Source organism: Diabrotica virgifera, chromosome 5 (assembly GCF_917563875.1).
Source record: "Diabrotica virgifera virgifera chromosome 5, PGI_DIABVI_V3a".
Taxonomy (NCBI): domain Eukaryota; kingdom Metazoa; phylum Arthropoda; class Insecta; order Coleoptera; family Chrysomelidae; genus Diabrotica; species Diabrotica virgifera.
Genome location: NC_065447.1, coordinates 77,376,616 through 77,403,931, shown reverse-complemented (window position 1 = coordinate 77,403,931; position 27,316 = coordinate 77,376,616). Strand labels below are relative to the sequence as shown.

Sequence of the window (27,316 nt, the reverse complement as noted above, 5' to 3'; positions counted from 1 at the left end):
CGACTAATTTATTAGACGGCCCATCTAAAAAAAGGCGTCTACATATGAATTTCTAATATTAACAGAAATATCACGAACCAAATAGACTACACACCAACCACTATAAGAGAGATAAGAGGCTTCATCACTTCTACTGCCGTAGTCAGTTACGTACGGCCGTCAGTAATTTTAACCAAATTATTACCTTAAAAAATCTGCGGGATGCATGAGAAGGACTGTAGATATAAGCGGTATAATATATAGGGAGCATGTATCTTCTGTGGTCACTACAACTCGAGTTAAATTCAGTTTAAGTTGGAAGTCAGGACAAGAATGTTATAGTAAAAAAATAATTAAATACCATCCTTAAGTTATTAGCTCTCACTCGACGCACGCCTCATTTGTTATTATATTAGTTCTAATAACGTAGGAGTTATATTCGCTGACAGACAGACGGACGAACAGACAGGCAAGAAACCGGAAGTATAATTTGTTCTCGTCTTGCTAAGGCGCGTCGAATAATATATCGCTTATACTATTTGGGAGACTTTAAAACAGTACTTCCGGTTACAACTCTAAAACCGGAAGTCTTGGTTCACATTTCTCACCTTTAATACTTGGTTTATAAGCATAAGCTTTCATTCGATACCTAATTTGTCATTATAACTGGTCTAATGATGGAGGAGTTGTGTGCCCGGGGGGGCACACAACTCCAACAAACGTTCTCACATTTTTTCAAAATGAATGAAACCAAAAACTTGAGTTTCTATAGATACAGAGCTTGGTATACAGCTAATGAAAAAACAATAATTTAAAGACCGTTTATTTGTCTTATATTTTGTGATTTTAGTAACTCAAATGGAGCCATTTTATAGCTGCGTCTACAAAATCACTGTACAAGCAAAACAAAACAAACAAATGAATTCAGCAGACATTCCAACAATGAAAATATATTCTCCAATAATCTCTTCTTCATTTGTTTTTTGGGAGTAACCGTATACGCCAGTCTCTAGGGTCCACATTTATTTTTTGTATCGCTATCGTCTGCTTTTTTCAATTCTATCTAATAAAGAAAAAGAAACCGTTATATTGCTGACATTCCTTATCGAGCGATGTTCTTTTCCATTGTTGTCTTCTTTTTTGTCGTTTGAGCCTTGTCCATAAACTGTAAAAGTCGAGAGTTCACTGCGAATAAAATTCAAATGCTTACCAGGATCGAACTTACAGGGAGTTTGAGTTTATCATTTTTTCTTCCCTTTTTGTATCTTAAAATTTTTTGTATCTTATAATATATTTTGTTATAAATGTATAAATAATAGACATAATAGAAAATACCATAAAAAAAATCAAGCAATTATTGGACAACAAGCAATAGGACTTCAAGCAATTGACAATTAACATAGAAATTCAAGAATTTTACAACAAGCAACAAGCAAAGGTTTTCACCCAACATGGCCAGAAGTAGAACCGAAAGTCGATATTTGAACTCTTCGTTTAACTTTGCGATATGTCGACACCTTCCAGTTCTAGGTCGTCAATTACTATTCTTGTAGGTGTCGGGTTGCTTGACCTAGTGCAACACATATATTTGGTCTTTTGAACATTTATATTTAGCCCCATTCTCTGTGCAGATGCTTTTAACGACCGAAATGCTTTAGTGAGAGATTCTTTAGATCTACCTATCTATGAGGTCTATGTCATCTGCGTATCCGACAATTTGTACTGATTTGTTAAAGATAGTACCATTCGTATGCCACCCCTTCTCGGGAGTGAAAATTATTTTATTAAAAATAACCACATAATTCGATAGAGGGCAAATTTCAAGCAAAATCTGTTATATAAAGTTATTAAAATAAATCAAAACTTTTTGAGTTATTAAGGATCAAAGATTTTATTTTTTCTTGATAATAATGCATGTTTTTAACCAATTTTTCATCAATAACTCGAAAAGTGTAAGTTTTTACAAATAAGTTATGATTATCAAAATTGAAGCTAATAAAAAACTAAATAAATCCCTTACTACAAAAACCTTTTAGTGTTAACTAAAAGTGAGTTATAGGTAATTGACTGTATATTTTTTTCGGCGAGTAAAAAACTCGTAAGTATTCAAACTGAAATAACGGGAAATTGATGCATTTTATAACATAAACTTATTAGACATTTGTCAAAGTACTTAAAAATATCTAGTTGAAAGACTGATAAGTTTGTACACACTTGAATGAATAAGGGAAAATGAAAATGTAGTATGTCAAAGTGTGTAAATAATTTTATTTCCTTAGCTGAGCGCTTTCGACATAAACGTCATCATCGGAGCTAATGCTAAAATAAAAAAAGAGATCTTGTAAGAACAAGAAGTACAAAACTCTTTTTTTACTTACGTCAAATACTAAAAAAGTACCGCTACATAGAGGTGTAAAAAAGTGCATCTTAGGAATGTACATTTGATTTTTAAATTTTGAATGCTAACTTAGTCCTCCGTACAACAGCAAACAGCAAAAAACAGAAAGAAACGGCCACATACACGTTGCACAAAAAACATATAAACTTTTTTCATGGTCCGGGTGTCGATATCACCCGTCCATCCTTGGCCTAGTAACAACAGCTGACTGACAAGGTCGGATATTCAAATCTGCTTTTATCTGTTCTGCGTTGACGTTGACAGCTGACGTTGAAACATGAATATTTTAAACATATTGAAAGGAAAATTGAAAAATTTTTTTACAATGAAATTGATAAGGAAATGTACCTTAGATGTTTGTACTAATCAACTATTAAATTAATTGATGACATGCTTGATTTTGAGACTAATTGGCCCAACTTACATACACTGTGTTAAGTTAAAAAATTAAATTAAAAAACAAAAAAAATTATTAAACAGAAAGTAATGAGAAAGATCAATTTTGATTGTGAATTCTCAAATTCAATATTCAGAAGATGTTAGCTTGTTGAAGTTAAAGATTGAGATAATATTATATTGTTGTTATTTATCATCTTTTTGTCATTTATGTAAGTCACTGCAATGACCTTGACTTGGTGTATTGATATTTTATTAAGTTGAAAACCTAATGTTTATGTAGAAATATTAAATGATTTTATTAACTGCTATGATCTTAAAATGGGTATATTCAGTGTCTATTGTTGTAAGTCGTTGATGACAAAATAGAAGGATATAGTGTTCGGTGGAATTCAATTTTTAACAAAATAGTTTCGAACACTTTTGTTGTTAGGTGTTTTATTTCTAAGGCTCTCATTACTTGTTGGTAGAATCTGTATTAATAATGTATATATAAATCTGACCAATAGTCAAATGTTTTCCTTTTTTTTATATAAAGTTATAAAATTAAATTTTGAATAAAAATACAATAGTTTTTATATACATAAAAGATTGCAAGAGGTCACTACTCAACTGTCTCCCACAGATACTTGAAGAGAGGTTTATAATTACAATTTAAATTGATCTGAGTATTAACACAAAAATCAGGATTAGACTTCATCTCTCTAGAAATCTCCAGGTCCTCCAACAAATTCATTAATCTATAGTTTTTAGATGGGATGTTATGCAAAATTTGGCTGTCTTTAGTAGGAGAGAAGGAATGATTGGTAGATTTAACATGATAGCCAAAGTTTGATTTTTCTGGAGTTCTGACATGCTCCTTGATTCTCTGAGAAAGGGTTCTCATTGTCCTTCCTACATAGGTGGTACTACACTCACCACATGATAGTTTGTATATGCCACTCTTATTTAATTTATCTAATTTGTCTTTGGTTTTACTAAACAGTGATCACTGAACTTTACTAAACTGAAATCAACAACAGTATTAACTTTCTAGATCTAACTATTGAAAAGACACCTTCTAAACTAGAATTCTCAATCTTCCGAAAACCTACACAAACTGACCACATCATCCCAAATTCATCTAATCATCCATACCAACAAAAAATGTCAGCTTTTCACTGTTACGTACATAGACTGTTGAACATCCCTATGTCCAAAGACAACTACAATAATGAGGTTTCTATACTAAAACAGTTAGCAGTCAACAATGGTTACTCTCCTTTGATAATAGACAACATTATAAGAAAGAAATTGCTCAAAATAAAATTAAATCAAGCCTTTAACACAGAAGAACACACTTCCAAAAACTGCATTTACAGATCTATTTCCTATTTGGGACCAATTTCAGATAAACTGTCAAGTGTAATATCAAATAAAGTTGAGAACCTCAAAATTTCATTTAAAACTAAAAATTCAATCAAATCACTGTTTAGTAAAACCAAAGACAAATTAGATAAATTAAATAAGAGTGGCATATACAAACTATCATGTGGTGAGTGTAGTACCACCTATGTAGGAAGGACAATGAGAACCCTTTCTCAGAGAATCAAGGAGCATGTCAGAACTCCAGAAAAATCAAACTTTGGCTATCATGTTAAATCTACCAATCATTCCTTCTCTCCTACTAAAGACAGCCAAATTTTGCATAACATCCCATCTAAAAACTATAGATTAATGAATTTGTTGGAGGACCTGGAGATTTCTAGAGAGATGAAGTCTAATCCTGATTTTTGTGTTAATACTCAGATCAATTTAAATTGTAATTATAAACCTCTCTTCAAGTATCTGTGGGAGACAGTTGAGTAGTGACCTCTTGCAATCTTTTATGTATATAAAAACTATTGTATTTTTATTCAAAATTTAATTTTATAACTTTATATAAAAAAAAAGGAAAACATTTGACTATTGGTCAGATTTATATATACATTATTAATACAGATTCTACCAACAAGTAATGAGAGCCTTAGAAATAAAACACCTAACAACAAAAGTGTTCGAAACTATTTTGTTAAAAATTGAATTCCACCGAACACTATATCCTTCTATTTTGTCATCAACGTCTTACAACAATAGACACTGAATATACCCATTTTAAGATCATAGCAGTTAATAAAATCATTTAATATTTCTACATAAACATTAGGTTTTCAACTTAATAAAATATCAATACACCAAGTCAAGGTCATTGCAATGACTTACATAAATGACAAAAAGATGATAAATAACAACAATATAATATTATCTCAATCTTTAACTTCAACAAGCTAACATCTTCTGAATATTGAATTTGAGAATTCACAATCAAAATTGATCTTTCTCATTACTTTCTGTTTAATAATTTTTTTTGTTTTTTAATTTAATTTTTTAACTTAACACAGTGTATGTAAGTTGGGCCAATTAGTCTCAAAATCAAGCATGCCATCAATTAATTTAATAGTTGATTAGTACAAACATCTAAGGTACATTTCCTTATCAATTTCATTGTAAAAAAATTTTTCAATTTTCCTTTCAATATGTTTAAAATATTCATGTTTCAACGTCAGCTGTCAACGTCAACGCAGAACAGATAAAAGCAGATTTGAATATCCGACCTTGTCAGTCAGCTGTTGTTACTAGGCCAAGGATGGACGGGTGATATCGACACCCGGACCATGAAAAAAGTTTATATGTTTTTTGTGCAACGTGTATGTGGCCGTTTCTTTCTGTTTTTTGCTGTTTGCTGTTGTACGGAGGACTAAGTTAGCATTCAAAATTTAAAAATCAAATGTACATTCCTAAGATGCACTTTTTTACACCTCTATGTAGCGGTACTTTTTTAGTATTTGACGTAAGTAAAAAAAAGAGTTTTGTACTTCTTGTTCTTACAAGATCTCTTTTTTTATTTTAGCATTAGCTCCGATGATGACGTTTATGTCGAAAGCGCTCAGCTAAGGAAATAAAATTATTTACACACTTTGACATACTACATTTTCATTTTCCCTTATTCATTCAAGTGTGTACAAACTTATCAGTCTTTCAACTATTTTTATACTACAGTATGGTAGTGGACACCGAAAAGTACCTTAGACTGTCTACTAAGAGGGAACTACGTTATATTGACATTTGGTTCATACATCAGTGCCTCAATTTTCATCTAACTCCGAAGTTTGCATCACTTAAAACATCTAAGAACATTCCTATTAAATTAAAGTCTGAAATAGAGAGAAAACTACTCAAGAAACAAATATGTATTCATTATGCTAAAATTAACTCCTTTGACATTGAACTTAAAATTCTGTATGACAAGATTGTAGAGGTCACTCCTTTTCTAGTTTTTCAGCAGATGCTTCAAGAACACCATGAAGAATTAGCACTAATAAAACAGGTCAAGTTTGATAAAATTAACAAGAAACTTAATTATTTAAAAGCTGAACGTTCAGGTAACAAATATCCTAATAACTATAACAATAACAGCAGGAATCAGGTGAGTCACTTTTCTTCTCATAAATTTCATACCAGGGTGAAAAACTTATCAAATTGCAACTTTAATAATGAAGAACTTGATTTTCTGAGCAAGGGTTTAAAATTCAGCACACAATCAAAACCAGATACTAACAACATTGAACTGTTATGTGTAGAGATAGATAGCATTATAAATAGTTTAGATATTTCAATATCAGTCAAAAATAACATAAAAACAGCATGTCTTTTTCAATTGAATCAACAATATCATAGATACACTAACAACAAAAAATTGATTTCTACCTATCACTCACAAACAAAAATTATTAAGTCGATTGCTCAAAAAATAAGAACACATGAACTCACAATAACTAAAGCAGACAAGGGGAATTGCCTAATAATAATGTACAATAAAGACTATGTAAATAAGGTTGAAAATTTTCTATCAGACAACGCATTTATACCACTCAACAAAAGTCCAATGAATAAGTTAAACACTGATTTAAAAGCTATTTTATCTAATCACTCAACCTTCTTTGAACATCTTCAAACTAAGCCCAAGTCATTTATTATCAGTAATCCTCTAACACCACGGCTATATGGACTTCCAAAAATCCATAAATTAAATTTCCCAATTAGACCCGTTGTCAGCTTTGTTAATACTCCTTTGTCAAACCTGGCACAGTTTGTAAACAAACTACTGAACGATCTTATTAACTATTCTCCTAAGTATACAGTTAAAAACACCCAAGAGTTAGTCTCTAAACTGTCTTCCATACCTTTGCCATCCAACTTCATTATGGTCTCCTTCGATGTGACAAATCTCTTTACAAATGTTCCAAGACAAGAAACCATACCCATTATTAGTGATTTATTATTATCCAACAACATAGATCCTCAAAAAATCCTTCACATCACATCTCTGTTACAATTTTGCCTGTCTCAAGATTTTTTTATATTTAACAACAAACTATACAGACAACCAGAAGGGTTAGCCATGGGAAATCCACTCTCTCCTTTGCTAGCTGATCTTTTCCTAGATTCACTTGAAACTAAGTTCGTTCAGTCACGTCCTGAAATTATTCTATGGCACAGATATGTAGATGACATTTTAGCATTCATTGAAGGTCCCACCAAAACACCCAATCACATCCTATCTTTGATCAATGGTCTACACCCATCCATCAAATTTACACTAGAGACTGAAATCAACAACAGTATTAACTTTCTAGATCTAACTATTGAAAAGACACCTTCTAAACTAGAATTCTCAATCTTCCGAAAACCTACACAAACTGACCACATCATCCCAAATTCATCTAATCATCCATACCAACAAAAAATGTCAGCTTTTCACTGTTACGTACATAGACTGTTGAACATCCCTATGTCCAAAGACAACTACAATAATGAGGTTTCTATACTAAAACAGTTAGCAGTCAACAATGGTTACTCTCCTTTGATAATAGACAACATTATAAGAAAGAAATTGCTCAAAATAAAATTAAATCAAGCCTTTAACACAGAAGAACACACTTCCAAAAACTGCATTTACAGATCTATTTCCTATTTGGGACCAATTTCAGATAAACTGTCAAGTGTAATATCAAATAAAGTTGAGAACCTCAAAATTTCATTTAAAACTAAAAATTCAATCAAATCACTGTTTAGTAAAACCAAAGACAAATTAGATAAATTAAATAAGAGTGGCATATACAAACTATCATGTGGTGAGTGTAGTACCACCTATGTAGGAAGGACAATGAGAACCCTTTCTCAGAGAATCAAGGAGCATGTCAGAACTCCAGAAAAATCAAACTTTGGCTATCATGTTAAATCTACCAATCATTCCTTCTCTCCTACTAAAGACAGCCAAATTTTGCATAACATCCCATCTAAAAACTATAGATTAATGAATTTGTTGGAGGACCTGGAGATTTCTAGAGAGATGAAGTCTAATCCTGATTTTTGTGTTAATACTCAGATCAATTTAAATTGTAATTATAAACCTCTCTTCAAGTATCTGTGGGAGACAGTTGAGTAGTGACCTCTTGCAATCTTTTATGTATATAAAAACTATTGTATTTTTATTCAAAATTTAATTTTATAACTTTATATAAAAAAAAGGAAAACATTTGACTATTGGTCAGATTTATATATACATTATTAATACAGATTCTACCAACAAGTAATGAGAGCCTTAGAAATAAAACACCTAACAACAAAAGTGTTCGAAACTATTTTGTTAAAAATTGAATTCCACCGAACACTATATCCTTCTATTTTGTCATCAACGTCTTACAACAATAGACACTGAATATACCCATTTTAAGATCATAGCAGTTAATAAAATCATTTAATATTTCTACATAAACATTAGGTTTTCAACTTAATAAAATATCAATACACCAAGTCAAGGTCATTGCAATGACTTACATAAATGACAAAAAGATGATAAATAACAACAATATAATATTATCTCAATCTTTAACTTCAACAAGCTAACATCTTCTGAATATTGAATTTGAGAATTCACAATCAAAATTGATCTTTCTCATTACTTTCTGTTTAATAATTTTTTTTGTTTTTTAATTTAATTTTTTAACTTAACACAGTGTATGTAAGTTGGGCCTATTAGTCTCAAAATCAAGCATGTCATCAATTAATTTAATAGTTGATTAGTACAAACATCTAAGGTACATTTCCTTATCAATTTCATTGTAAAAAAATTTTTCAATTTTCCTTTCAATATGTTTAAAATATTCATGTTTCAACGTCAGCTGTCAACGTCAACGCAGAACAGATAAAAGCAGATTTGAATATCCGACCTTGTCAGTCAGCTGTTGTTACTAGGCCAAGGATGGACGGGTGATATCGACACCCGGACCATGAAAAAGTTTATATGTTTTTTGTGCAACGTGTATGTGGCCGTTTCTTTCTGTTTTTTGCTGTTTGCTGTTGTACGGAGGACTAAGTTAGCATTCAAAATTTAAAAATCAAATGTACATTCCTAAGATGCACTTTTTTACACCTCTATGTAGCGGTACTTTTTTAGTATTTGACGTAAGTAAAAAAAGAGTTTTGTACTTCTTGTTCTTACAAGATCTCTTTTTTTATTTTAGCATTAGCTCCGATGATGACGTTTATGTCGAAAGCGCTCAGCTAAGGAAATAAAATTATTTACACACTTTGACATACTACATTTTCATTTTCCCTTATTAAAAATATCTATTAAATGAGCCCCCGAACATGTTGATGGCGTTAAAATTTATTCTCCAAAATATTTTCAAAATTTATCTTTTAACAATTTTTCCAAAAAATGGTATTGTTTTTTTTAATAACTCCGTTCTTGTTTACGATATCAGGTTCATATAAAAACTGTTTGAAACTTAATTTCAAGTGCTATTTAAGCACATTGAACATAATCTTTTAAACCCCTTACTTTTTTAAAAATAAAAGGTTAAATGACCCCGGTTGCATGGTTCCCACAGCAAAATTTAAGATTTAAACGTTTCTATCTCGGTTATTTTTTACGCTATAGAAATAGTAAGACAGGTAAAATATTTGGCACAGAAAAATATAAAATTTGGTTATATATAATTTTTTACGTATATTGAGTATTTTTGGAGTTATTATCAAAAGAATATGATAATTTCAATAATTTTAAAAATTAGGTTTTTTTTAAATTATATCTTTTTTTCAAAAATATGCATTCTAAACCGGTAAAAATTATCGAAAACAATACTTATGCTAATCTAAAGAAGTTCTTGTAAGGATTACTATAAATTTTAATTTTTGTGTAAATGGCGTATGTTTTATTTTTCACTTTTTCCTAAAAAATTCGAAACGGTTCATTTATTTTCATTATAACTTGCTTAATTTTGACGCTATTACCTTGTTCTGAAGCTCATTTGATAGGTATTCCGAAGTACTTTGGCAAATGTTTAGCAGGGATATTTTATACATTGCATCGTTTTCCCGTTATTTAAGCTTGAATTCTTAGATTTGAATACTCGTCGAAAAAAATACACATTCAGTTGCCAATAACTCACTTTGAACTAACATTAGTTTAGTTCTTTATGTGGGGAATGTATTCAATTTTTTATTATCTTTAATTTCAGTAATAATAACTTTTTTGTAAAAGCTTATATTTTTTGATTTATACGTGAAAAACCGATTTAAAACATGCATTTTTTTTACGAAAAAATAAAAATAAAAATAAAATAAACTCAAAAAGTGTTGATTTATTTTAATAACTTTATATAACAAATTTTGCTTATAATTTGTCCCTCTATCGATTTAGGAATTATTTTTAATAAAATAATTTTCACCCACGAGAAGGGGTGGCATCCACCCCCAGGGTAAAAGCGCAAGATGGCATCATGTCACCTTTGTTTCTTGAGGTATCCTCTAATTACTCACCAATTTTCATCAAAATCGATGGAGGTTCAACGAAATCGGAGGTGAAAACCTTCAGTGACTGCACTATAATGCCAGGTTAAATAAGAGACACGATAGTCCATCTTAGTCTTAGTCCATTTTTGCAATGGAATGGTCTTGAGAAATCGTTCTGGAGCTTTACTACGCTCTCTGCTCCTGTGAGCGTAAGTTCAGTTAATTGGACAAGATGAAGCGGTATTTTAAATTCTACCATAGCAAGTAGAAGTTTACCTCTATTAACTGAGTTGTATGCGGCTTTGAAGTCCACGAATATGTGGTGGGTGTCGACGCCGAACTCTAGGGTTTTTTCAAGGATCTGCCTCACTGTAAATATCTGGTCCGTTGTTGATTTATTAGGACGGAAACCGCACTGATATCCCCCTACTATTTCTTCAGCGTAGGGGAGAAGTCTTTTGTACAATACGTTGGATAACACTTTATATGCCATATTGAGTAGAGTGACGCCTCTATAATTATCACACACCATCATGTCTCCCTTTTTGTGTAGAGGACACAGTACACCCAACTTCCAGTCTGTGGGTGTTTCTTTCTGTTGCTAAATTGCAGTTATCAGTTTATGCATGTGTTTCAAGAGGGTGTCGCCGCCGTTTTTGAAGAGTTCAGCAGGGAGATTATCCGAACCGGGGGCTTTGTTATTTTTAAGTGTTAAGATGGCTTCTCTAATTTCTTCTTCGGTGGGGAGTGGCTGCCGATCATCTTCATTAATTTGAAGCATGGGATCCTCCATCTCGCCATCTTCATAATTGCCACTAAGCAGTTCTTCAAAATGTTGCGCCCATCTGTTTAATATATGTTCCTTGTTACTAATTATAGAGCCGTAGCCGTCCCTATCTTTACAGGCTATTATTCTGGGTTTGAAGTCTTTTCTGCAGCTATTTATCTGTTGGTAGAATTTTCGTATGTCTTTTCCATTGTGGTAGTTAACAATTTCGTTTAAAGCATGTTCGTATTGTTCTTTCTTTTTTCTTCTGAACATTCTCTTTTCTTCCCTTCTAAGATTTTCATAATCTTCGAGAGTTGATCTCGTTCTGCGCTGCTGGAGTCTCTTATATGCTTCATTTTTTTTGTTGGTTAATATGTCTACACTCTTCGTCGAACCAATCCTCATTTTTTCTGGTCTTGATAGGTTTTAATACAGTGTCAGCCGCTGTGTGCATGGCTTCTTTACATTTAGTCCAATGCTCTCTTATACTTAAATTTTCACCGATGTTTGGTAATGTTTCGTCTAAGATTTTCATGTAATTAGCTCTAACAGTTTCAGATTTTAGCACCTCAGTATTATATTTTGTGGATTTTGTGCTGCGACCTTTTTTTGCGTTAGATATGCGTGCTCTGAGCTTTGATTTTATAAGGTAGTGGTCGGAGTCTATATTAGCACCTCTACATGCTCTTACGTCCAGTACATCAGAGAAATGTCGACTATCTATAAGTACGTGATCAATTTGATTCTTGGTCTGGCCGTCTGGAGATTGCCACGTGGCTTTGTGGATGTTTTTGTGTGGAAAGCACTTACTTACTACCACCATTCCTAACGATGCCGCGAGTTCAATCAGTCGTAAACCATCTTGGTTACTGACCGTATGGAGACTATGTTCGCCAATAGTTGGTCTGTAGATTGTTTCTTGACCAACTTTAGCATTAAGATCGCCGATAATAATTTTTATGTCATTGTCCTGACATTTCCTATAAGTGCTTTTCACTTTCTCATAAAATAGGTCTTTCTCCTCGTCTTCTTTGTCTTCAGTTGGAGCATGAACATTGATAATGCTGTAGTTAAAAAACCTGCCCCTTATTCGCAATCTACATATTCTTGGGCTTACTGGGTCGCAAGCTATGACCGTTGATTTTACACGTTTGTTTAGTATGAACCCTACGCCAAAAGTGTGATTGCTTTCATGCCCGCTGTAGTAGAGAGCGTAGTCCTTTTTCTCCAGGCTGCCACTACCTGTCCACCTAACTTCTTGTAGTGCTATGATGTCTGCTGAGTATTCATTTAGCGTTTTTAATAGACATCTTAGCTTCCCTGCGCTATAAAGCGCACGAACGTTCCAAGTAAATAATCCAATATCATTAGCCTTATTTCGTTTGCCAAGTCGTCGACAAAAAGACCGTCCAGCTGATTGTTGTGAATTTTCCGTAACGTAAAAATTTTTTACGGGAGGGGGGTGTTAACCCACTGCCCAACCCCCTTTTCGGAGAACCATTTCTCCCTTCCTCGTCAGCTCTGACCCCACCTTCCACTGGGGTTGGATACCCAGTCTCCAGCAGGGTTGCTCAGGTTTACCGGGGTTCACCCGCGTGATCCGGATCACACTTCTCGGAGGTAAGGATAGGAATTGAGTAGGAGTGGCTAGAGGTGTTAACAGGAAGCAACACCTTGTATTGCGCATAATTTGTACTTACATAACTAAATTACAATAAAATTTTTTGGTTTTGAACAGTTTTGTTCATGGAATAATCGCAACAAATTGCACTCGATCTCTAAAATTAATATATAATTTTTGCCCTCGTGACACTTTGACATAATTTCACTCGCCTTCGGCTCGTGAAATTAAAAGTGTCAAAGTGTCACTCGCTTGCTTTTCTTTTGAATACATTTTTGTAAAAAAAAATATTTTTGACTTTCAAATGTGATATTTCGACAGTAAATTTAACCTGGAACAATTTTCATGTAGACGTGTTTGCACCAAAAGTGTATAGAACTCACCCTAATTCGCCCTGTGCCTAGGGACTAATTCACCTCTTTCTCAAAAACGCACCTCTTTAAATGGTAGCACTCCGCGGTTTTTTCATATTTAGAGGTCCAATGACTAATATGAAACAATAAAACCCCGTTAACGTTGTAGTTCCTTTTTAAAATACATAATCAATAGCCTACTAGGATCATCGAGGATTTTTTAACAAATTGCTTTACTACAGGAAAAGTTTAAAAAGTCCGACTCTGGTGATAAAATGATATTTTGGAGAGCACTGCCAGAATGAAGGAAAGTTTCTGCCCGGTTTTCCCGGCTTTTCACGGAGATCTGGGTCAAAGTTACGGAAGCTTTTATTAGTTGATTTATTTGCGATGTGTTCCGGAGTGTTATGAGGCAAAAGGGACTGACTAGAATAAATACGTGCACTTCTTTTTACGGTTACTTTTGTTTGTGGAATTTTAAAGCGGCGAAATGAAACTATTTTTGTAATTTTACACTGTATACATTCTACTTTTAGTATCAAATGTTGCCACCAAGCCAAGGTTTTAAAGAATCTAAAGTATACAACTTTAAAAGGTGAACTCGAACAGCTATTAAGTGACATAATACAGAAATAATGACAAAAATAAAGTAATAATGTGCATATAAGGGAATGTGCAATGTGTTTGTTGGTACATTGTGGTACATGTTGGTACAAGTATTATCTTTATATGTGATTCAATCACAAATTATTGGTGTACTGAAAATTACACTTTTAATCAAATAAGTAGTGATGAGCGAGACTGGTCTTGGTCTTGAGGTCTTGGTCTTGGTCTTGCAGCCTTTTGGTTGCAAGACCAAGACCAAGACCAAGCTTGCAAGAACAAGACCAAGACCAAGACCGAACCTTGCAAGACCACGCAAGACCAAGACCAACCTGCAAGACTCTTGCACTTTTTTGAGAAAAATTGGTTTTTATTATTTAACTTTATTTTTTTAGTTCAATAATATATACTGACATTGTAAGAAACCTTAAACAATATCGAATTTTTAAAATACATAATATTTTGGTTATATTTTTATGTCGTTTTGATTAAGTCAAACGGTTTGCATTTTCTCAACCTTCAAAGTGTCCAGAAGGCAAGTTTTCAAACGGCGACAGTTCAACGACAATTGAAATTACTTGTAAGACAAAAAAATGTAATTATTGATAGGGTAATCCATTTAAAAAAAAAATGCAATTAAAAACGGTTTTTATGTGCCAGTAGTTTTCGCTTTTTTGTCTAATAAAACTACTGACACTTATTTCAATTCTTTTCGCATAATCGAGGAAAAATGTAGGTCGTTAAATTTAAAATGAATACAAAAAATTTCATAATAGATTTTGAAAAGGGATTCACAATGCTGTGAAAGCATTGTGGCCTGAATAAAAAATAACTGGTTGTCGATTGTGATGTGTCAAGCTTGGTATCGCAAAATCCAAAGCTTAGGTTCAGTTTCTGAATATAATGACAAAAATTTTTATACTGGGAAATTTTTAAAATTAATTTTTGGATTAATTTTTTACAATCAACGAAAGTTGGAAGTTGAATTATTTGTGAAAATCCCGGATGACAAACGTGTAAAGAATTTTACTGATTTCATAGTTGAAAATTATTTGGAAGAATCTAGGTTTTCCCCACAAAGGGCCAGTAGTACAAATAGTATGTGCCGCACTTGAAATGCATGCGCATCATTTCAGTGTGTTTTAAATTCTAGTTTTTACTACCCACATCCGAATATTTTCAACTTTTTAAATGTCATAATGGGTATTCAATCCAAAAATATGTGAAAATAAAAAGTGCGAATAACTCGTGTTACGAGAGCAATGTAGTTTAAATAAAATTAAAGAACTGCAAGATAACAAATTACAGAATTAAGCGTTAGGTTTAGTTATTATGTTATAGTATTAGGTCTATAAATAGGTATGGTAACTACTAAACTATATAGGTATACTAAATAGGTATGGTAACTATAAACTACTAAAAAGTATGTTTAAGTTAGTTTATAAAAAAAGTTAATTATATTAAATAGAGTAAAAAATATTTGATTTTTGTGCTCTCTTAAAAAAATTTAATTTATGTTCTTCAATTTGACCCTCGTAGGATAAATACTACAGTGTTCGAGTGAAAGGAGCAGATCATTATCTGTTAACAACTATAAACCGTTTATCCCTTTTTGTAAAATCCGTGAATTGAAGGTCCCCGACCATTTGTGGCACCTTTAAAAAGCTCTTTTTCTTTAACATTTTATTAAAATACAGGGGCAATAAACAATAATCCAGACTCAAGACGTGGTCTGAAGGCAGGCGGCAGATATCGACAGCATGCAAAACACAACGTGACACAACCGAAGGTCGGCAATTGCAACAAGGGTTGTAAATGCAGGTTTTTCCTACTGATAAACATTACCATTATAAAAATATACTCTAATCTCTTATATAGAGAGAAATAATTAGGTCATTAGGTAAATGTATAATGTTAAAATTGGTATCCGTTTGAAACTACATTCTACATTCTGTTAAAATTTTAAAGCAAAAAATATAGTTTCATTCTTCACATCTTTATTTATTTCAATGTACATTTTATTCGAAATTGTTTGGTTCAAATTATTACTACCAAAAAAGCAAGACCAGCAAGACTCTTGCAGCAAGACCAAGACCAAGAACAAGACCGGCTAGTGCAAGACCAAGACTGCCTTTTAGCTGCAAGACCAAGACCAAGACCAAGCTTGCAAGAACAAGACCAAGACCAAGACTAGCCTGGTCTTGGTCTTGTTCTTGTTTTGCTCATCACTACAAATAAGGTTTGACACTTCGATTTCCACTCCGGAAATCGTTCTCAAAAAAGACTATTCTAAAAAATTCTGGCAAGATGTATACTAGCTTTATTTATTAGATTATGTATCATATAATATGTGTTATATGGGGATTCTTTTAGTAACTACAGCGGAACCCCAATAAGTCGTCCTACAATAAGCCGGAAGTCCGGCTAATCCGGACCGATTTTCATCAGACAAAACAAACATTTTTTCACTTTGACTGAGTTTTTACCAAGAAATAAACAATACTGTAGGTATACAACTGTACGTAATTTAGATGTACTTCCTTTATTTGCAATTAATGGAGTTTATCTGTAAGTATGTATACCGTATTTTATAAATTTTTACCATATTCTCCGACTAACCCGGATTTTCGATAACCCGGATCGGCCGCGGTCCCGATTATTACGACTTATCGAGGTTGCACTGTATTTAGTTTGTAGTATATTTAGTATCTTCTTCATCTGTCGTCTCCTTTGAAAGTTGGCCATTATTACGGCTATCTTTACCTTTGATACTACTGCTCTAAACAGCTCAGCAGAGTTACAGTTGTACCATTCTCTCAAATTATTTGGTCAGGATATACGTCGTGTTTCTACTATTATTCTGCGCAGTAGGTATATTTCCCTGTATTCTGATCTGCAGCAACAAATATCCCTCTCCTTTCATAACATAGTCCAGATACTGCAATTGTTTTATTTTAATTGTATTCAAAACTTCCTTCCCATTTTTAATTCCTTTACATCTTTCATACATCTAGAAGTCCAACTGTTTGTTTTTATATAATTTATAAAAAAAAATTGTCATATATTTTTTGTAGTGACAGTAACGTAACGTCCCTAAAATTTGGTGTCTCCAGTTGCGTACAATTATAAAAGGACGATCTTTTAATATTTTATTTGTTTCAGAAAATCATGTATAGAAAGAAATTTTTAGCGGAAAAGGAACTACAAAAGTGCTAGGGATGGTCACAAGCTCGAGCTTAGCTCGGCTTGAGCTCGAAGCTCGTCTCGTCATACGAGCCAAGACGGCTCGGCTCGGCTCGTTTGACGAGCCGAACTTCGAGCCGAATCAAATTTTTTTCGAGCCGAGCCGAGCTTTGAAACGAGCCGAGCTTTCCTTAACAAGCTTATTTGTCAATATTTTAGCTAATACTCTAATGCCTTTTCTAATTCATTTATTTCTACTACGACTGATACTTTTGTTTGAGAATAAGTAATTCAGACTACAAATATGTATTTTCAATATACAGTGTGTCCGTAAAATATGGAATAAATTCCAGCCGAACCCGGCTCGTATCGGCTCGAACTATTCGAATATTTTTTTCGATAAAATACGAGTACACACTTTTTGAGTTATTTGCGAAAAACCGTCCAAAACATGTTTGTTTTTTTTGTTGAAATGAACATATTCACTCGCAAATAACTCGAAAAGTATTGACTTAGTGAAAAAACTCTATAGAAGAAAATTTGCTTAGAATTAGTCATTTTATCCAGTTCCAGACTTATTTTGAATGTATATTTTTCACCCCCGAGGGGTATCTCCCTCCATTTTTGTAAAATGGAGGGGATGTAGAATTGTAAACTTTCTCTTAGATAATAATAGACACTTTCAACTACCTATTCCCAAATTGTCATCCTTCCTTTATTTATTTTGGGTCAGATTGTTCTTTGATCGGGATAATACTTAATACATTGCAAAATACTTTTAAATAAAAAAAATGTTATAACAATTTAAATTTCCTATAACGCTAATTACACCTGTAATTTTATTAACCCAGTCTCCGAATAGCATCGTTAATCGAGCACTAAAATAAGCAAATTTCCTCTTACACTTTCACCGATGTTTCATTAGCAAATTGTGTATATGGACAAAAGCAAAACGAACGAAGCTAATACTGCGAATAACGGGAACTTAACGAGAGGTAATTTATTTTCGCAAAAAAGGAAAAATATCGCTTTAAAGTGTGAATATTAATGTATCAGGCCTCGCTTTGGAACTTGAAACAGTATAGACGAGAAACAGCGCGCAGCGCCTTCTATGGTAATTGGCCTTTTAAGTTGAACGCGAGTGTCTGGCCGTAGTGCCGTTATTACAGGAAACATTTTTCCAGTAATATACTGTTTTTAGAGAAGGATTTTCAAGTGAAAAATGAGGAAAAATGAGTTTCAAACTGGATTTATAACGAACGAGGATGCAATTAGCTTCGTAACTAGAGCTAAACAAAAAATATTTAAGGAATAAATTTTTAGCACAAGCAACAAATGATCTTTTTACGTGTATATTCATTAGTGCAAAATTATGTTATAGTAGTAGGGTGACAATTTTCAAAAAAATCATTTCTTAATAAATTCTCACTGTAAACTAGATACAATTTTTTCCTTCTTTATTTTGTATGTTTTGTTATTGGCGTTATAATTTTCACTTTTTAAGCAGCTAATTAATTGTAAATGCTTGTTAGTTACTTCAACCAAGATGTTGTTACTCTCATCACGAGATTTCATTTCCTTCTCCTAGTTTCTTGAGCCCTTGTCAGGACGTCTTCTTCTTCTTGTGCAACTCCTATCGGAGATTGGAAATCATCAAGGCTATCCTGACCTGACCTTGTTTACAGCTGACCTAAATGATGTTTTGTTTGAAAGTCCAGGCCTCTACACCATATAATAGCGTGTTAAATACGTAGCCTCTTAGCATTCTTAATCGTAGAGGGATGTCAGGGCGCGGTGACACACTAAATATTGTTAGCTTGCAATCATGTGCGAAATGGACGGCTTTATGTAGGAATTTTCTCACCAGAGTCTTCACTTGGTCTGCCCATCATGTTGGAGATCTGACTCAGATTAGATTATGTGAGGTCGTTAAGGTCATGCAGCCTCTCCACACTTCGACTTATAGAGATCTTTTGTGCATACCTTAATCTAGTTAAACTCTAGGATGCTAATACTTCTGATGAAGTTAATTATCCTCCTAGGTGACTTGTTTGCTATGTCAGAGGGCGCTAGAGTGACCTCTTCTAGGAATTTTAGTCGTTTGCAGAACATTGCTACGCAGTTGCATAGTAGGTATATGTTCTGCTGTTAGATAGATAGATAGATAGATATGTTTATTGTTTCTAATGAAAAATCATATAACAAGAGGTTGAGTACAAATTATTACACATAAATAGTCGACGCTTAATGGAGAATTAGTTACAATTATTCATTTAATATAAATGAACGCAATCTGAGTGCATTAATAAAAAATGTACACAGTTCCTTAATCTCAGTGGGAGAATGGGTTGTATTTAAAAACAGAAAAAAGCTCTCGGTATTCTCTACAAATGATCGAATAAGGGGTGATCTAAAACACGAGTATAATGGACATTCCAACAAAATGTGGGAAAGAGTCTCTAATTTGTGTAAATTACATATTGAACAATTTTCAGTTTGGTCGATGTGATACGAAATCCCTTTATAATAAAATTTTATGTAAAGTTTAGAGCAAAGTCTGATTTGTGAATAAAGTCTTGTAATATATATGGGAGTTTTTATTTGTAAATAGCTTTGCGGTTGTCTATTGTGTGAGAAATGTTTATAGTACAAAGAATAGCGAGAACTTGTTAATGCTGATAAGTCATCTTGGAAGAGTTTTTCTTTCATTTTTAATAACAAACCGTTTCTTTGATGCCTCAGTAACCCCCATGATAAATTTTCCCAAGTTTCTTTTGCATCAATTTCAGAAAAATAATTTTTCAGAAAAAGTGTTCTGCTGTTTCTTTTTCTTTATCACAGTAACGACGGTTCTTACTATCTGATTTGCCCATTTTTTTGAGATGATATCTTAGGCCAGTATTATATTAGGCAACTGGTGACGCCACCAAGTTGCTCCACCAGTGACTCATTACGTCACGGGGCATTTAAGTAAATGAGACCTATTAGACTACGGTAACTGGTTGCGCCACCAGTTGCTCATATCGGCCACCAGTTGCCCATAATATTTTGTGTGCTTTAATTTGGTGGAGCCACTAGTTGCGCCACCAGTTGCCCCACTAGTTGCGCCACCAGTTACCTAGTCTAATAATGGCCTTAGAGGGCAGTGACCAGTGAGAAAGCCAGTGACCATTTTTATATCTTTTCATTTCGAGAAGGCGGTTTGTTGCAGTAGGCGACACTTTTATGAGCCTTTTTGCTTGCCTTTGTCCTGGTGTGTTAGACCTGTATAGTTGTAGTTGATTGAGTTCCCAGGTCCGGAGTTCCCCTCTGATGTGGGTTTTCGATAGTCCACAAAAAGGTTCTGGACCTTGGAATGGGGTGTTAGTTCCTTCTTTTGCGAGGCTATCAGCTTCCTCATTTCCTGCAATGCCCTTGTGACTTGGCACCCACGTCAAAGGTACACGACAATTAGACCGAAACCAGTAGACCCAACTCATTGAACCAAAAAGCACTTTACCGAATAGCATTAGACCGAAATGGTACATGAATTAAAAAAGATTGCAATAAATTATACTAAGATTTTGTATATCTGTCTTTTTGTTTATTGTATTATTATTAAAAACAAAAAAATAAACAAAAAACAAAGCAAAAAATCACCACTTCTAAATTATTTTTAGTATTTCATTTTTAGTATTGTATTTAATTTTTAGTATTGTATATGTTACCGTTCAAGTTGATTATCCAGTTGGAGTTGACTCCAACTAGTTGGAGTCGACTCTAACGGCTGGTTTCAGTGAAAGTTGATTATAAATATAAAATGAAGATTTATATTCAACATTTACTAGTAAAAGTAGACTCCAACTAGTTAAAGTATACTCTTCCCAATGCCATTTAGTAAAAGTTGATTCTGATTCACACAAACAGCCGATTCTAGAAATAGAAATTAAATGTTACTGAATATGTTCAAATTAGTCTAGGCTGTATCGTCGCCCCCGTTAGGTAAATTACTCCGATTCGAATTTTTTGCACAAAATTACTCAAAAAGAGGTCCTTATAACAAATCTACTGGGTGCCAGGCAGTACCTTGATCGATAAATTGTTTAAACAATTTTTTTTTAGACAAATTCACAAAAATAATTTTTTCACTTCGAACAATTTATTTTTAGGTCATTTGAGTTATTCTGAGCAAAAAAAGGTATTTTGTGATTTTTCTCTAAAATTGATTGTTGTCGAGTTATACGCCATTTAAAATTTGATAAATGCAAAAATAGCCATTTTCAAGGCTTAATAACTCGGTTAAAATCCATTATTATGAAAGTCAGAAAGTGACCAAATCAAAGTTTATAGCCCCCTGTACAAGATCCAGCAGAAATCTTTGTCACTATTTTATCACTAAGCTTTATCTTTAATTATTAACAATGAGCGCTAAGTGCGTATTAGGCGGCCGTCAATGGTGAGTGCTAAAGAGATGCACCATTTGGGCCGTCCAATGGTGAATCTCACTCGCACTCACATTGACGGCCGCCTCAATACGCTCTTAGCGCTAATTGTTGATAATTAGAAATAATATCTTATTAATGAAATAATGACAAAAATTTTTTCAGGATCTTATAGAGGTAGCTTTAATCTTTGATTTTTTTTTAGTTTCTGACTTTCATAATATACAGTGAGCACGTAAAGGTTGGAATAAATTCATTTTCTGGAGAATGAACGATTTTAGAAAGAAATCCCGAAACAGGTCAATTTTTATTTTTAAATTACGACTTTTTGGTATATATATCATAGTAGTGACGTCACCCATCTGGGCGTGATGACGTCATCGATGATTTTTTTAAATGGGAATAGGGGTCTTGTGATAGCTCATTTGAAAGGTAATTCAATTCTCTATTCAACAATATAACTAATAACATAATTTTTTATACAGGGTGCCCAATTTTTTTTATTTTCTTGATTAAATTTACTGACAAAAAGAAGAATGCAAGTATGTAATTTATTTAATTCAAAATACATTTTACTGCTCTCATAAAACAGAATAAAATGTTTATTTGAAAAATAATCATTGCTTTTCGCTTAAATTAAATGTTCAAACTGTCAAGAGGAAGGTGGGTGGCTGCTTTAATACTGAATTTAAGCAAAAAACAATATCTTTATTTGTCAAATACACATTATTTCCTGTTTTCTGATAGGAGTAAAATGTATTATGAGTTAAATAAATTACACACATTCTTCTTTTTTCAAAAAATTTAATTCAAAAAAATTTTTTTTGGACACCCTGTATAAATAATAATGTTAATGTTTATATTACTGAATAGAAAATTGAATTATCTTTCAAATGAGCTATCACATGACCCCTATTCTTATTTAAAAAAAACGTAGATGACGTCATCATTCTAGAAATTAAATGTTACTGGAAATAATTATGTTCAAATTGTGATATTTATATTCTAGGCTGTATCGTCGCCTCCGATAGGTAAATTATTCCAGTTCGATTTTTTTGCACAAACTTACTCAAAAAGAGGTCCTTATAACGAATCCACAGAGTGTCAGATGGTACTGTGGTCGAAAAATTATTTAAACAACTTTTTTAAACAAACTCACAAAAAAAATTCATTTAGGACAATTTTCTTCACATCATTTGGGTCATTCGGAGCAAGGTCAAAAGAGGTCTTTTGTGATTTTTCTGTAAAATTTATTGTTCATACTTGTTTATTGTTATATTTATTTCAAAATACGAAAATGACCATTTTCAAGGCTTAATAACTCAGTTAAAAATTATATTAGTCACCGAAAGTGACGAGAAAGTCATCGAAAGTCACGAGAAAGTCCGAAAGTCACCAAATAAAATTTTAACGACCCCCCTACAAGATACTGAAGAAATTTTTGTTATTATTTTATTACTAAGCGGTTATTTTTAATTATTAACAATGAGCGCTAGGAGCGTATTGACGCAGCTATCAATGTGAGTGCGAGTGAGATGCACCATTGCACCATTTTGACATTTAAAAATTAAAACTTCTGTAAAACCACAAAAACACTTTTTTTGTAATTTATTGCTCACATGTCATCACCATGACAAGGCGAAAGTTCTTCTTCTTGTGGTGCTTTTTACTTTAGTGGAGGTTAGCGACTACACTGGCAAATCTGTCTCTGTCCAATGCGGCTCTAAACAAAGATGTTGAATCAAGGCCGGTCCAGTCTCTGATATTTCTAAGCCATGAAATCTGGCGCCTACCGGGACCCCGTTTTCCTTTAATCTTAGTGAGGCGGTACTTTTCGTTTCTCATTATGTGTCCCAGGTAGCTAACTTTTCTGACTTTAATGATTTTTAGCAGTTCCCTACCTGTACCTATTCTCCTCAGAACATATTCGTTGGTGGTGTGGGTTGTCCAAGGTATTTTCAAGTCACTTCTATAAAGCCAGAGTTCAAAGGCGTCCAACTTGTTCATCAGTATTGTGTTGTGTCCACGCCTCCGTTCCATACAAAAGTATTGACCACACATAGTAATGCAGAAAACGACATCTAAGGCTGATATTAATGCTACTGTTACAAAATAAGCTTTTCATTTTGATAAACCCCTGTCGGGCTACCTGTATTTTCGCTCTTGACTTCTTGTTTATAATCAAGTTGATTGTTGAACCAGCAACCAAGATATTTGTACTGGCTTACGTATTCAAGCTGTTGGTGTTTCACATATTTGTTGGAAGAGGTAAATTTTTGTTCCTTGATATTTTTATAACTTTGGTTTTCGCAGTATTGATCTTCATCCCCATTTTTTCACAACTCTCAGTATCCCTATCCAACAGTATCTGCAGACTATGGTCCGAATCAGTCATTAATACTGTGTCATCTGCATAGCGGATGTTATTTACTCTCTGACCGTTTATCCTGATTCCTTCTGAAGAGTGCGATAAAGAATTCGCAAATATTACCTAAGAGTAGACGTTAAAAGTATGGGTGATAGCACACAACCCTGTCTAACACCTCGTTGTATTTCAATTGGCCTTGACGTATTACCATTGGTCTTTACGATTGCTGCCTGATTCCAATAAATAGCCTCTATAATTTTAGAATCTCTTTTGTCGACTCCGATGTTGTTCAATCTTTCTATCAAGGTCTTGTGCGTCACCCTATCGAACGCTTTTTCAAAATCTATGAAACAGATAAAAAGGTCTGCTTGCTTATCTTTGTGCCAGAGTTTGAAGACAGAATATTGCTTCTCGTGTCCCCATACCTTTCCTGAAGCCAAATTGTTCTTGACCGGTGACCTTATCACATTTTTTATAATACAGTAGAATCTCGGTTATCCGCCATAAACAGGCCGACGGAAGGGCGAATAAGCAAAAATGGCGGATAATAGGGAGCGTTAAATGAAACACAAGTTGAGCCCTTGATGATTTCCAGTCTCCGATAGGAGTGGCACAAGAAGAAGAAGAAGAGAATCAGTTTAATTTTGACTAACATTGGACATTGTAGATAGAATGATTTAGGATGAACGAAAAAAACTAGCGATTTTCATCTGCCTTGCTGATGTATCTCGTTTTGTTGCTGCCAATACTCGCCATCTTGTAGCATTATAATATCGACAGCTCTTTCTTTTGTTGCTCGGAATGATCGGCTTATTTTATCTCATATTAAAAAATTTTTACTCATTCTTTAATATTTTCAAAGTTATATAAATTTGAAAAAAAAAATTATTACTTCAATGGAGCGGCGGATAAAACGGAACGGCGGATAAATGAAGGGCGGATAACCGAGACTCTATTGTATATTCTGTTCTGTATGATACGCAAGAAAAGCTTTAGAATGTTATTTAATAGACTTATAAGGCGGAAGTCCTGGCATAATTTGGCATTCTTCTTTTTAGGTAGTGGTATGAAGACTGATTCAAGCCATATTTTAGGGATAGTCCCTGTATTGTAAACATTATTAAATAGTCCAAGAAGAAGGTCTAAGTTTTCTCGTTGATTAACTTCAACAGCTCAGCTGGTTTTTCATCTTTTCCTACAGATTTGTTGTTTTTTAGTTGACGTAGAGCATATTCCAGTTCGGACTTCAGTATTGGAAGACCTTCGTCGTTAGTCTTCCCACATGTTTATTTGTTCTTCAGGGCTTGAAATCAGTTTGCCTTCTGCGTTGATTAGATTATTTAGTCCTTGTTCTTTATTTAGTCCTCGTGCTTGTGAATTCCTGAGTTTCTTATACAGATGGAAGTCATCATGTTTTTTTATATAAGTTTTCGATTTCTTCACATTGTTCTGTTTTCCATTTTTCTTTTGCAATTTTTATTTTTTGTTTAATGGTTCTATTTAATGCTTTGTACATTGCTTTGTGCTGTTTGAATTTTCTTCTTTTATCCATTAAATCCAATATTTCCTCTGTCATCCATCTTTGCTTCCGTGGTCGCTGTTTTGTGAGCATTTCAGTTGCCGTTGCAAGGGCGAGTCTGATTTCCTCCCGAAGGCGAAAGTTAAGGATGTTTAATTATATGAAAGTGTGCTAAAAAACAGTGCGAAAAATTAAAATCCATTTAAAATACATTGTTACTTCAGACACACTTCAATCCCTCCATGTACTGTTATCTATATTTACAATTTTCACACAATAAAACCTTTACTTACATAATATGAGATAAAGTAGATAAAAATTATTTTTGTGAATTTAACAAAAATTGGTTAAACAATTTTTCGACCGCGGTACCGCGTGACACCCTGTGTATTTGTTATAAGGATGTATTTCTTTGAGTAGGTTTGTGCAAAAAATCGAATCAGAATAATTAACCTAACGGGGACGACGTTACAGACTCTACTAATAAGTAGTTAAAACGGTCAAGACAACGAAAAGCACACTCATCAAAAATGCACTTGAGATTCTCGTATAATCAACATTTACTGAATCGATCCAGGAAGAGTCAACTCCAACTAGTACAAGTTGATTTAAATTTTTAAAATCAACTTTTACTGCTCGTTTCAGTTGGAGTTGACTCCAACTAGTTGGAGTCGACTCTAACTGAGAATCAACTTGAACTGTAACATATATAATAAATAAAAAATAAGGTCAAACCGGCAAACAGGTGTATGTTTTCAAAAAAAATTTATAGTGTGTAAATTTTTTTTTATTAATCAGCTAAATATTTTCAACACATTACGTGCCATCATCAGAGCTTCGTCCTATTATAAATCCTTCATAGAAGAGCAATTGCCAAACAGCACATTAAGAGGTTGGGTACGTATTTTCGGCTGCAACGCTATTCAAACGGCGCGGCGATTCATTTTTTTCGAATCCTGAGAAAACTAATACATAGGTATTTTTGAAAAATTTAAACGCAGAATGTTTATTATTCTATTTATTATTATTCTATATTCTATATCTTTCTATCATTATTCTATAATGTTTATTTTAATAAGTTACAGAAGTGAAAACCTATGAGAAAATTTAGTGTGATTTTTAATTTCAAATATCCCATTCAAAACAAACTGTTTATTTATTCTAAGGGACTCTCGGCCCTCGGTAATAATTTAGTATTTCATTCTGCGTTTAAATTTTTGAAAAGTATTTATTAGTTTTTTCAGGATTCGAAAAAATGGACACCATGATCGTGGTAATATTTTCCAAATCTATCTTTGTCTTACAACGCACTCAGTCGAATAGAATATTGTCAGCATATTGTCAGTCAAACTGTGACAATCGGTGACAATTTTAAATATTTGGCATGGCATCGGGAATATTTTGAGTTGTTGATTAAATAATATTGATATATAGTGTATTTGATAAATAATTGATTGAAGACGTGAACTTAATAAAAAGTTATTTATTGTGTATTATTTGTGGAAGATCCAAGCAGAGAATACATCAGGATAATATACTCTGTGATCCAAGTATTTTGTTGTTAATGATGTTCAAAATTGTAAGCGTTCCATAGTAACAATATATTATCAAAAAAATCACTTTAACACTTCCTCTTTCTCGATTGAGTATTAGTTTTTGTTGTACATATAAATTACTACAATCACTAAATACATAGTTAGTGAAAAAATTATTAGTAGTAATTACACAAGAGCTTTAAAATTCTATATTAATTTTAGAGATCGAGTGCAATTTGTTGCGATTATTTCATGAATAAAACTGTTCAAAACCAAAATTGTATTGTAATTTA

At 33.1% G+C, this 27,316-nt stretch overlaps 2 protein-coding genes across 3 annotated transcripts in view; one reads left to right on the top strand and one right to left on the bottom strand.

Annotated features, from left to right (window-relative positions):
- The window catches only part of LOC114337621 (probable JmjC domain-containing histone demethylation protein 2C), a 1,249,253-nt gene that overhangs the window by 742,768 nt on the left and 479,169 nt on the right, over window positions 1–27,316 (bottom strand). The window lies entirely within an intron of this gene.
- On the top strand, window positions 5,285–9,857 carry LOC126884239 (uncharacterized). Of its 2 annotated transcripts, XR_007697901.1 has the most exons (3): window positions 5,285–5,642; window positions 5,703–9,319; window positions 9,379–9,857. XR_007697901.1 is itself a non-coding variant. In XM_050650160.1 (2 exons), the coding sequence occupies exon 2, from the start codon at window positions 5,853–5,855 to the stop codon at window positions 8,298–8,300; it is 2,448 nt and encodes an 815-aa protein (XP_050506117.1). In that variant the 5' UTR covers window positions 5,285–5,642; window positions 5,703–5,852; the 3' UTR covers window positions 8,301–9,857. The 2 variants fall into 2 exon arrangements, 1 of the variants encoding a protein (XP_050506117.1); XM_050650160.1 differs by having other exon boundaries at window positions 5,703–9,857.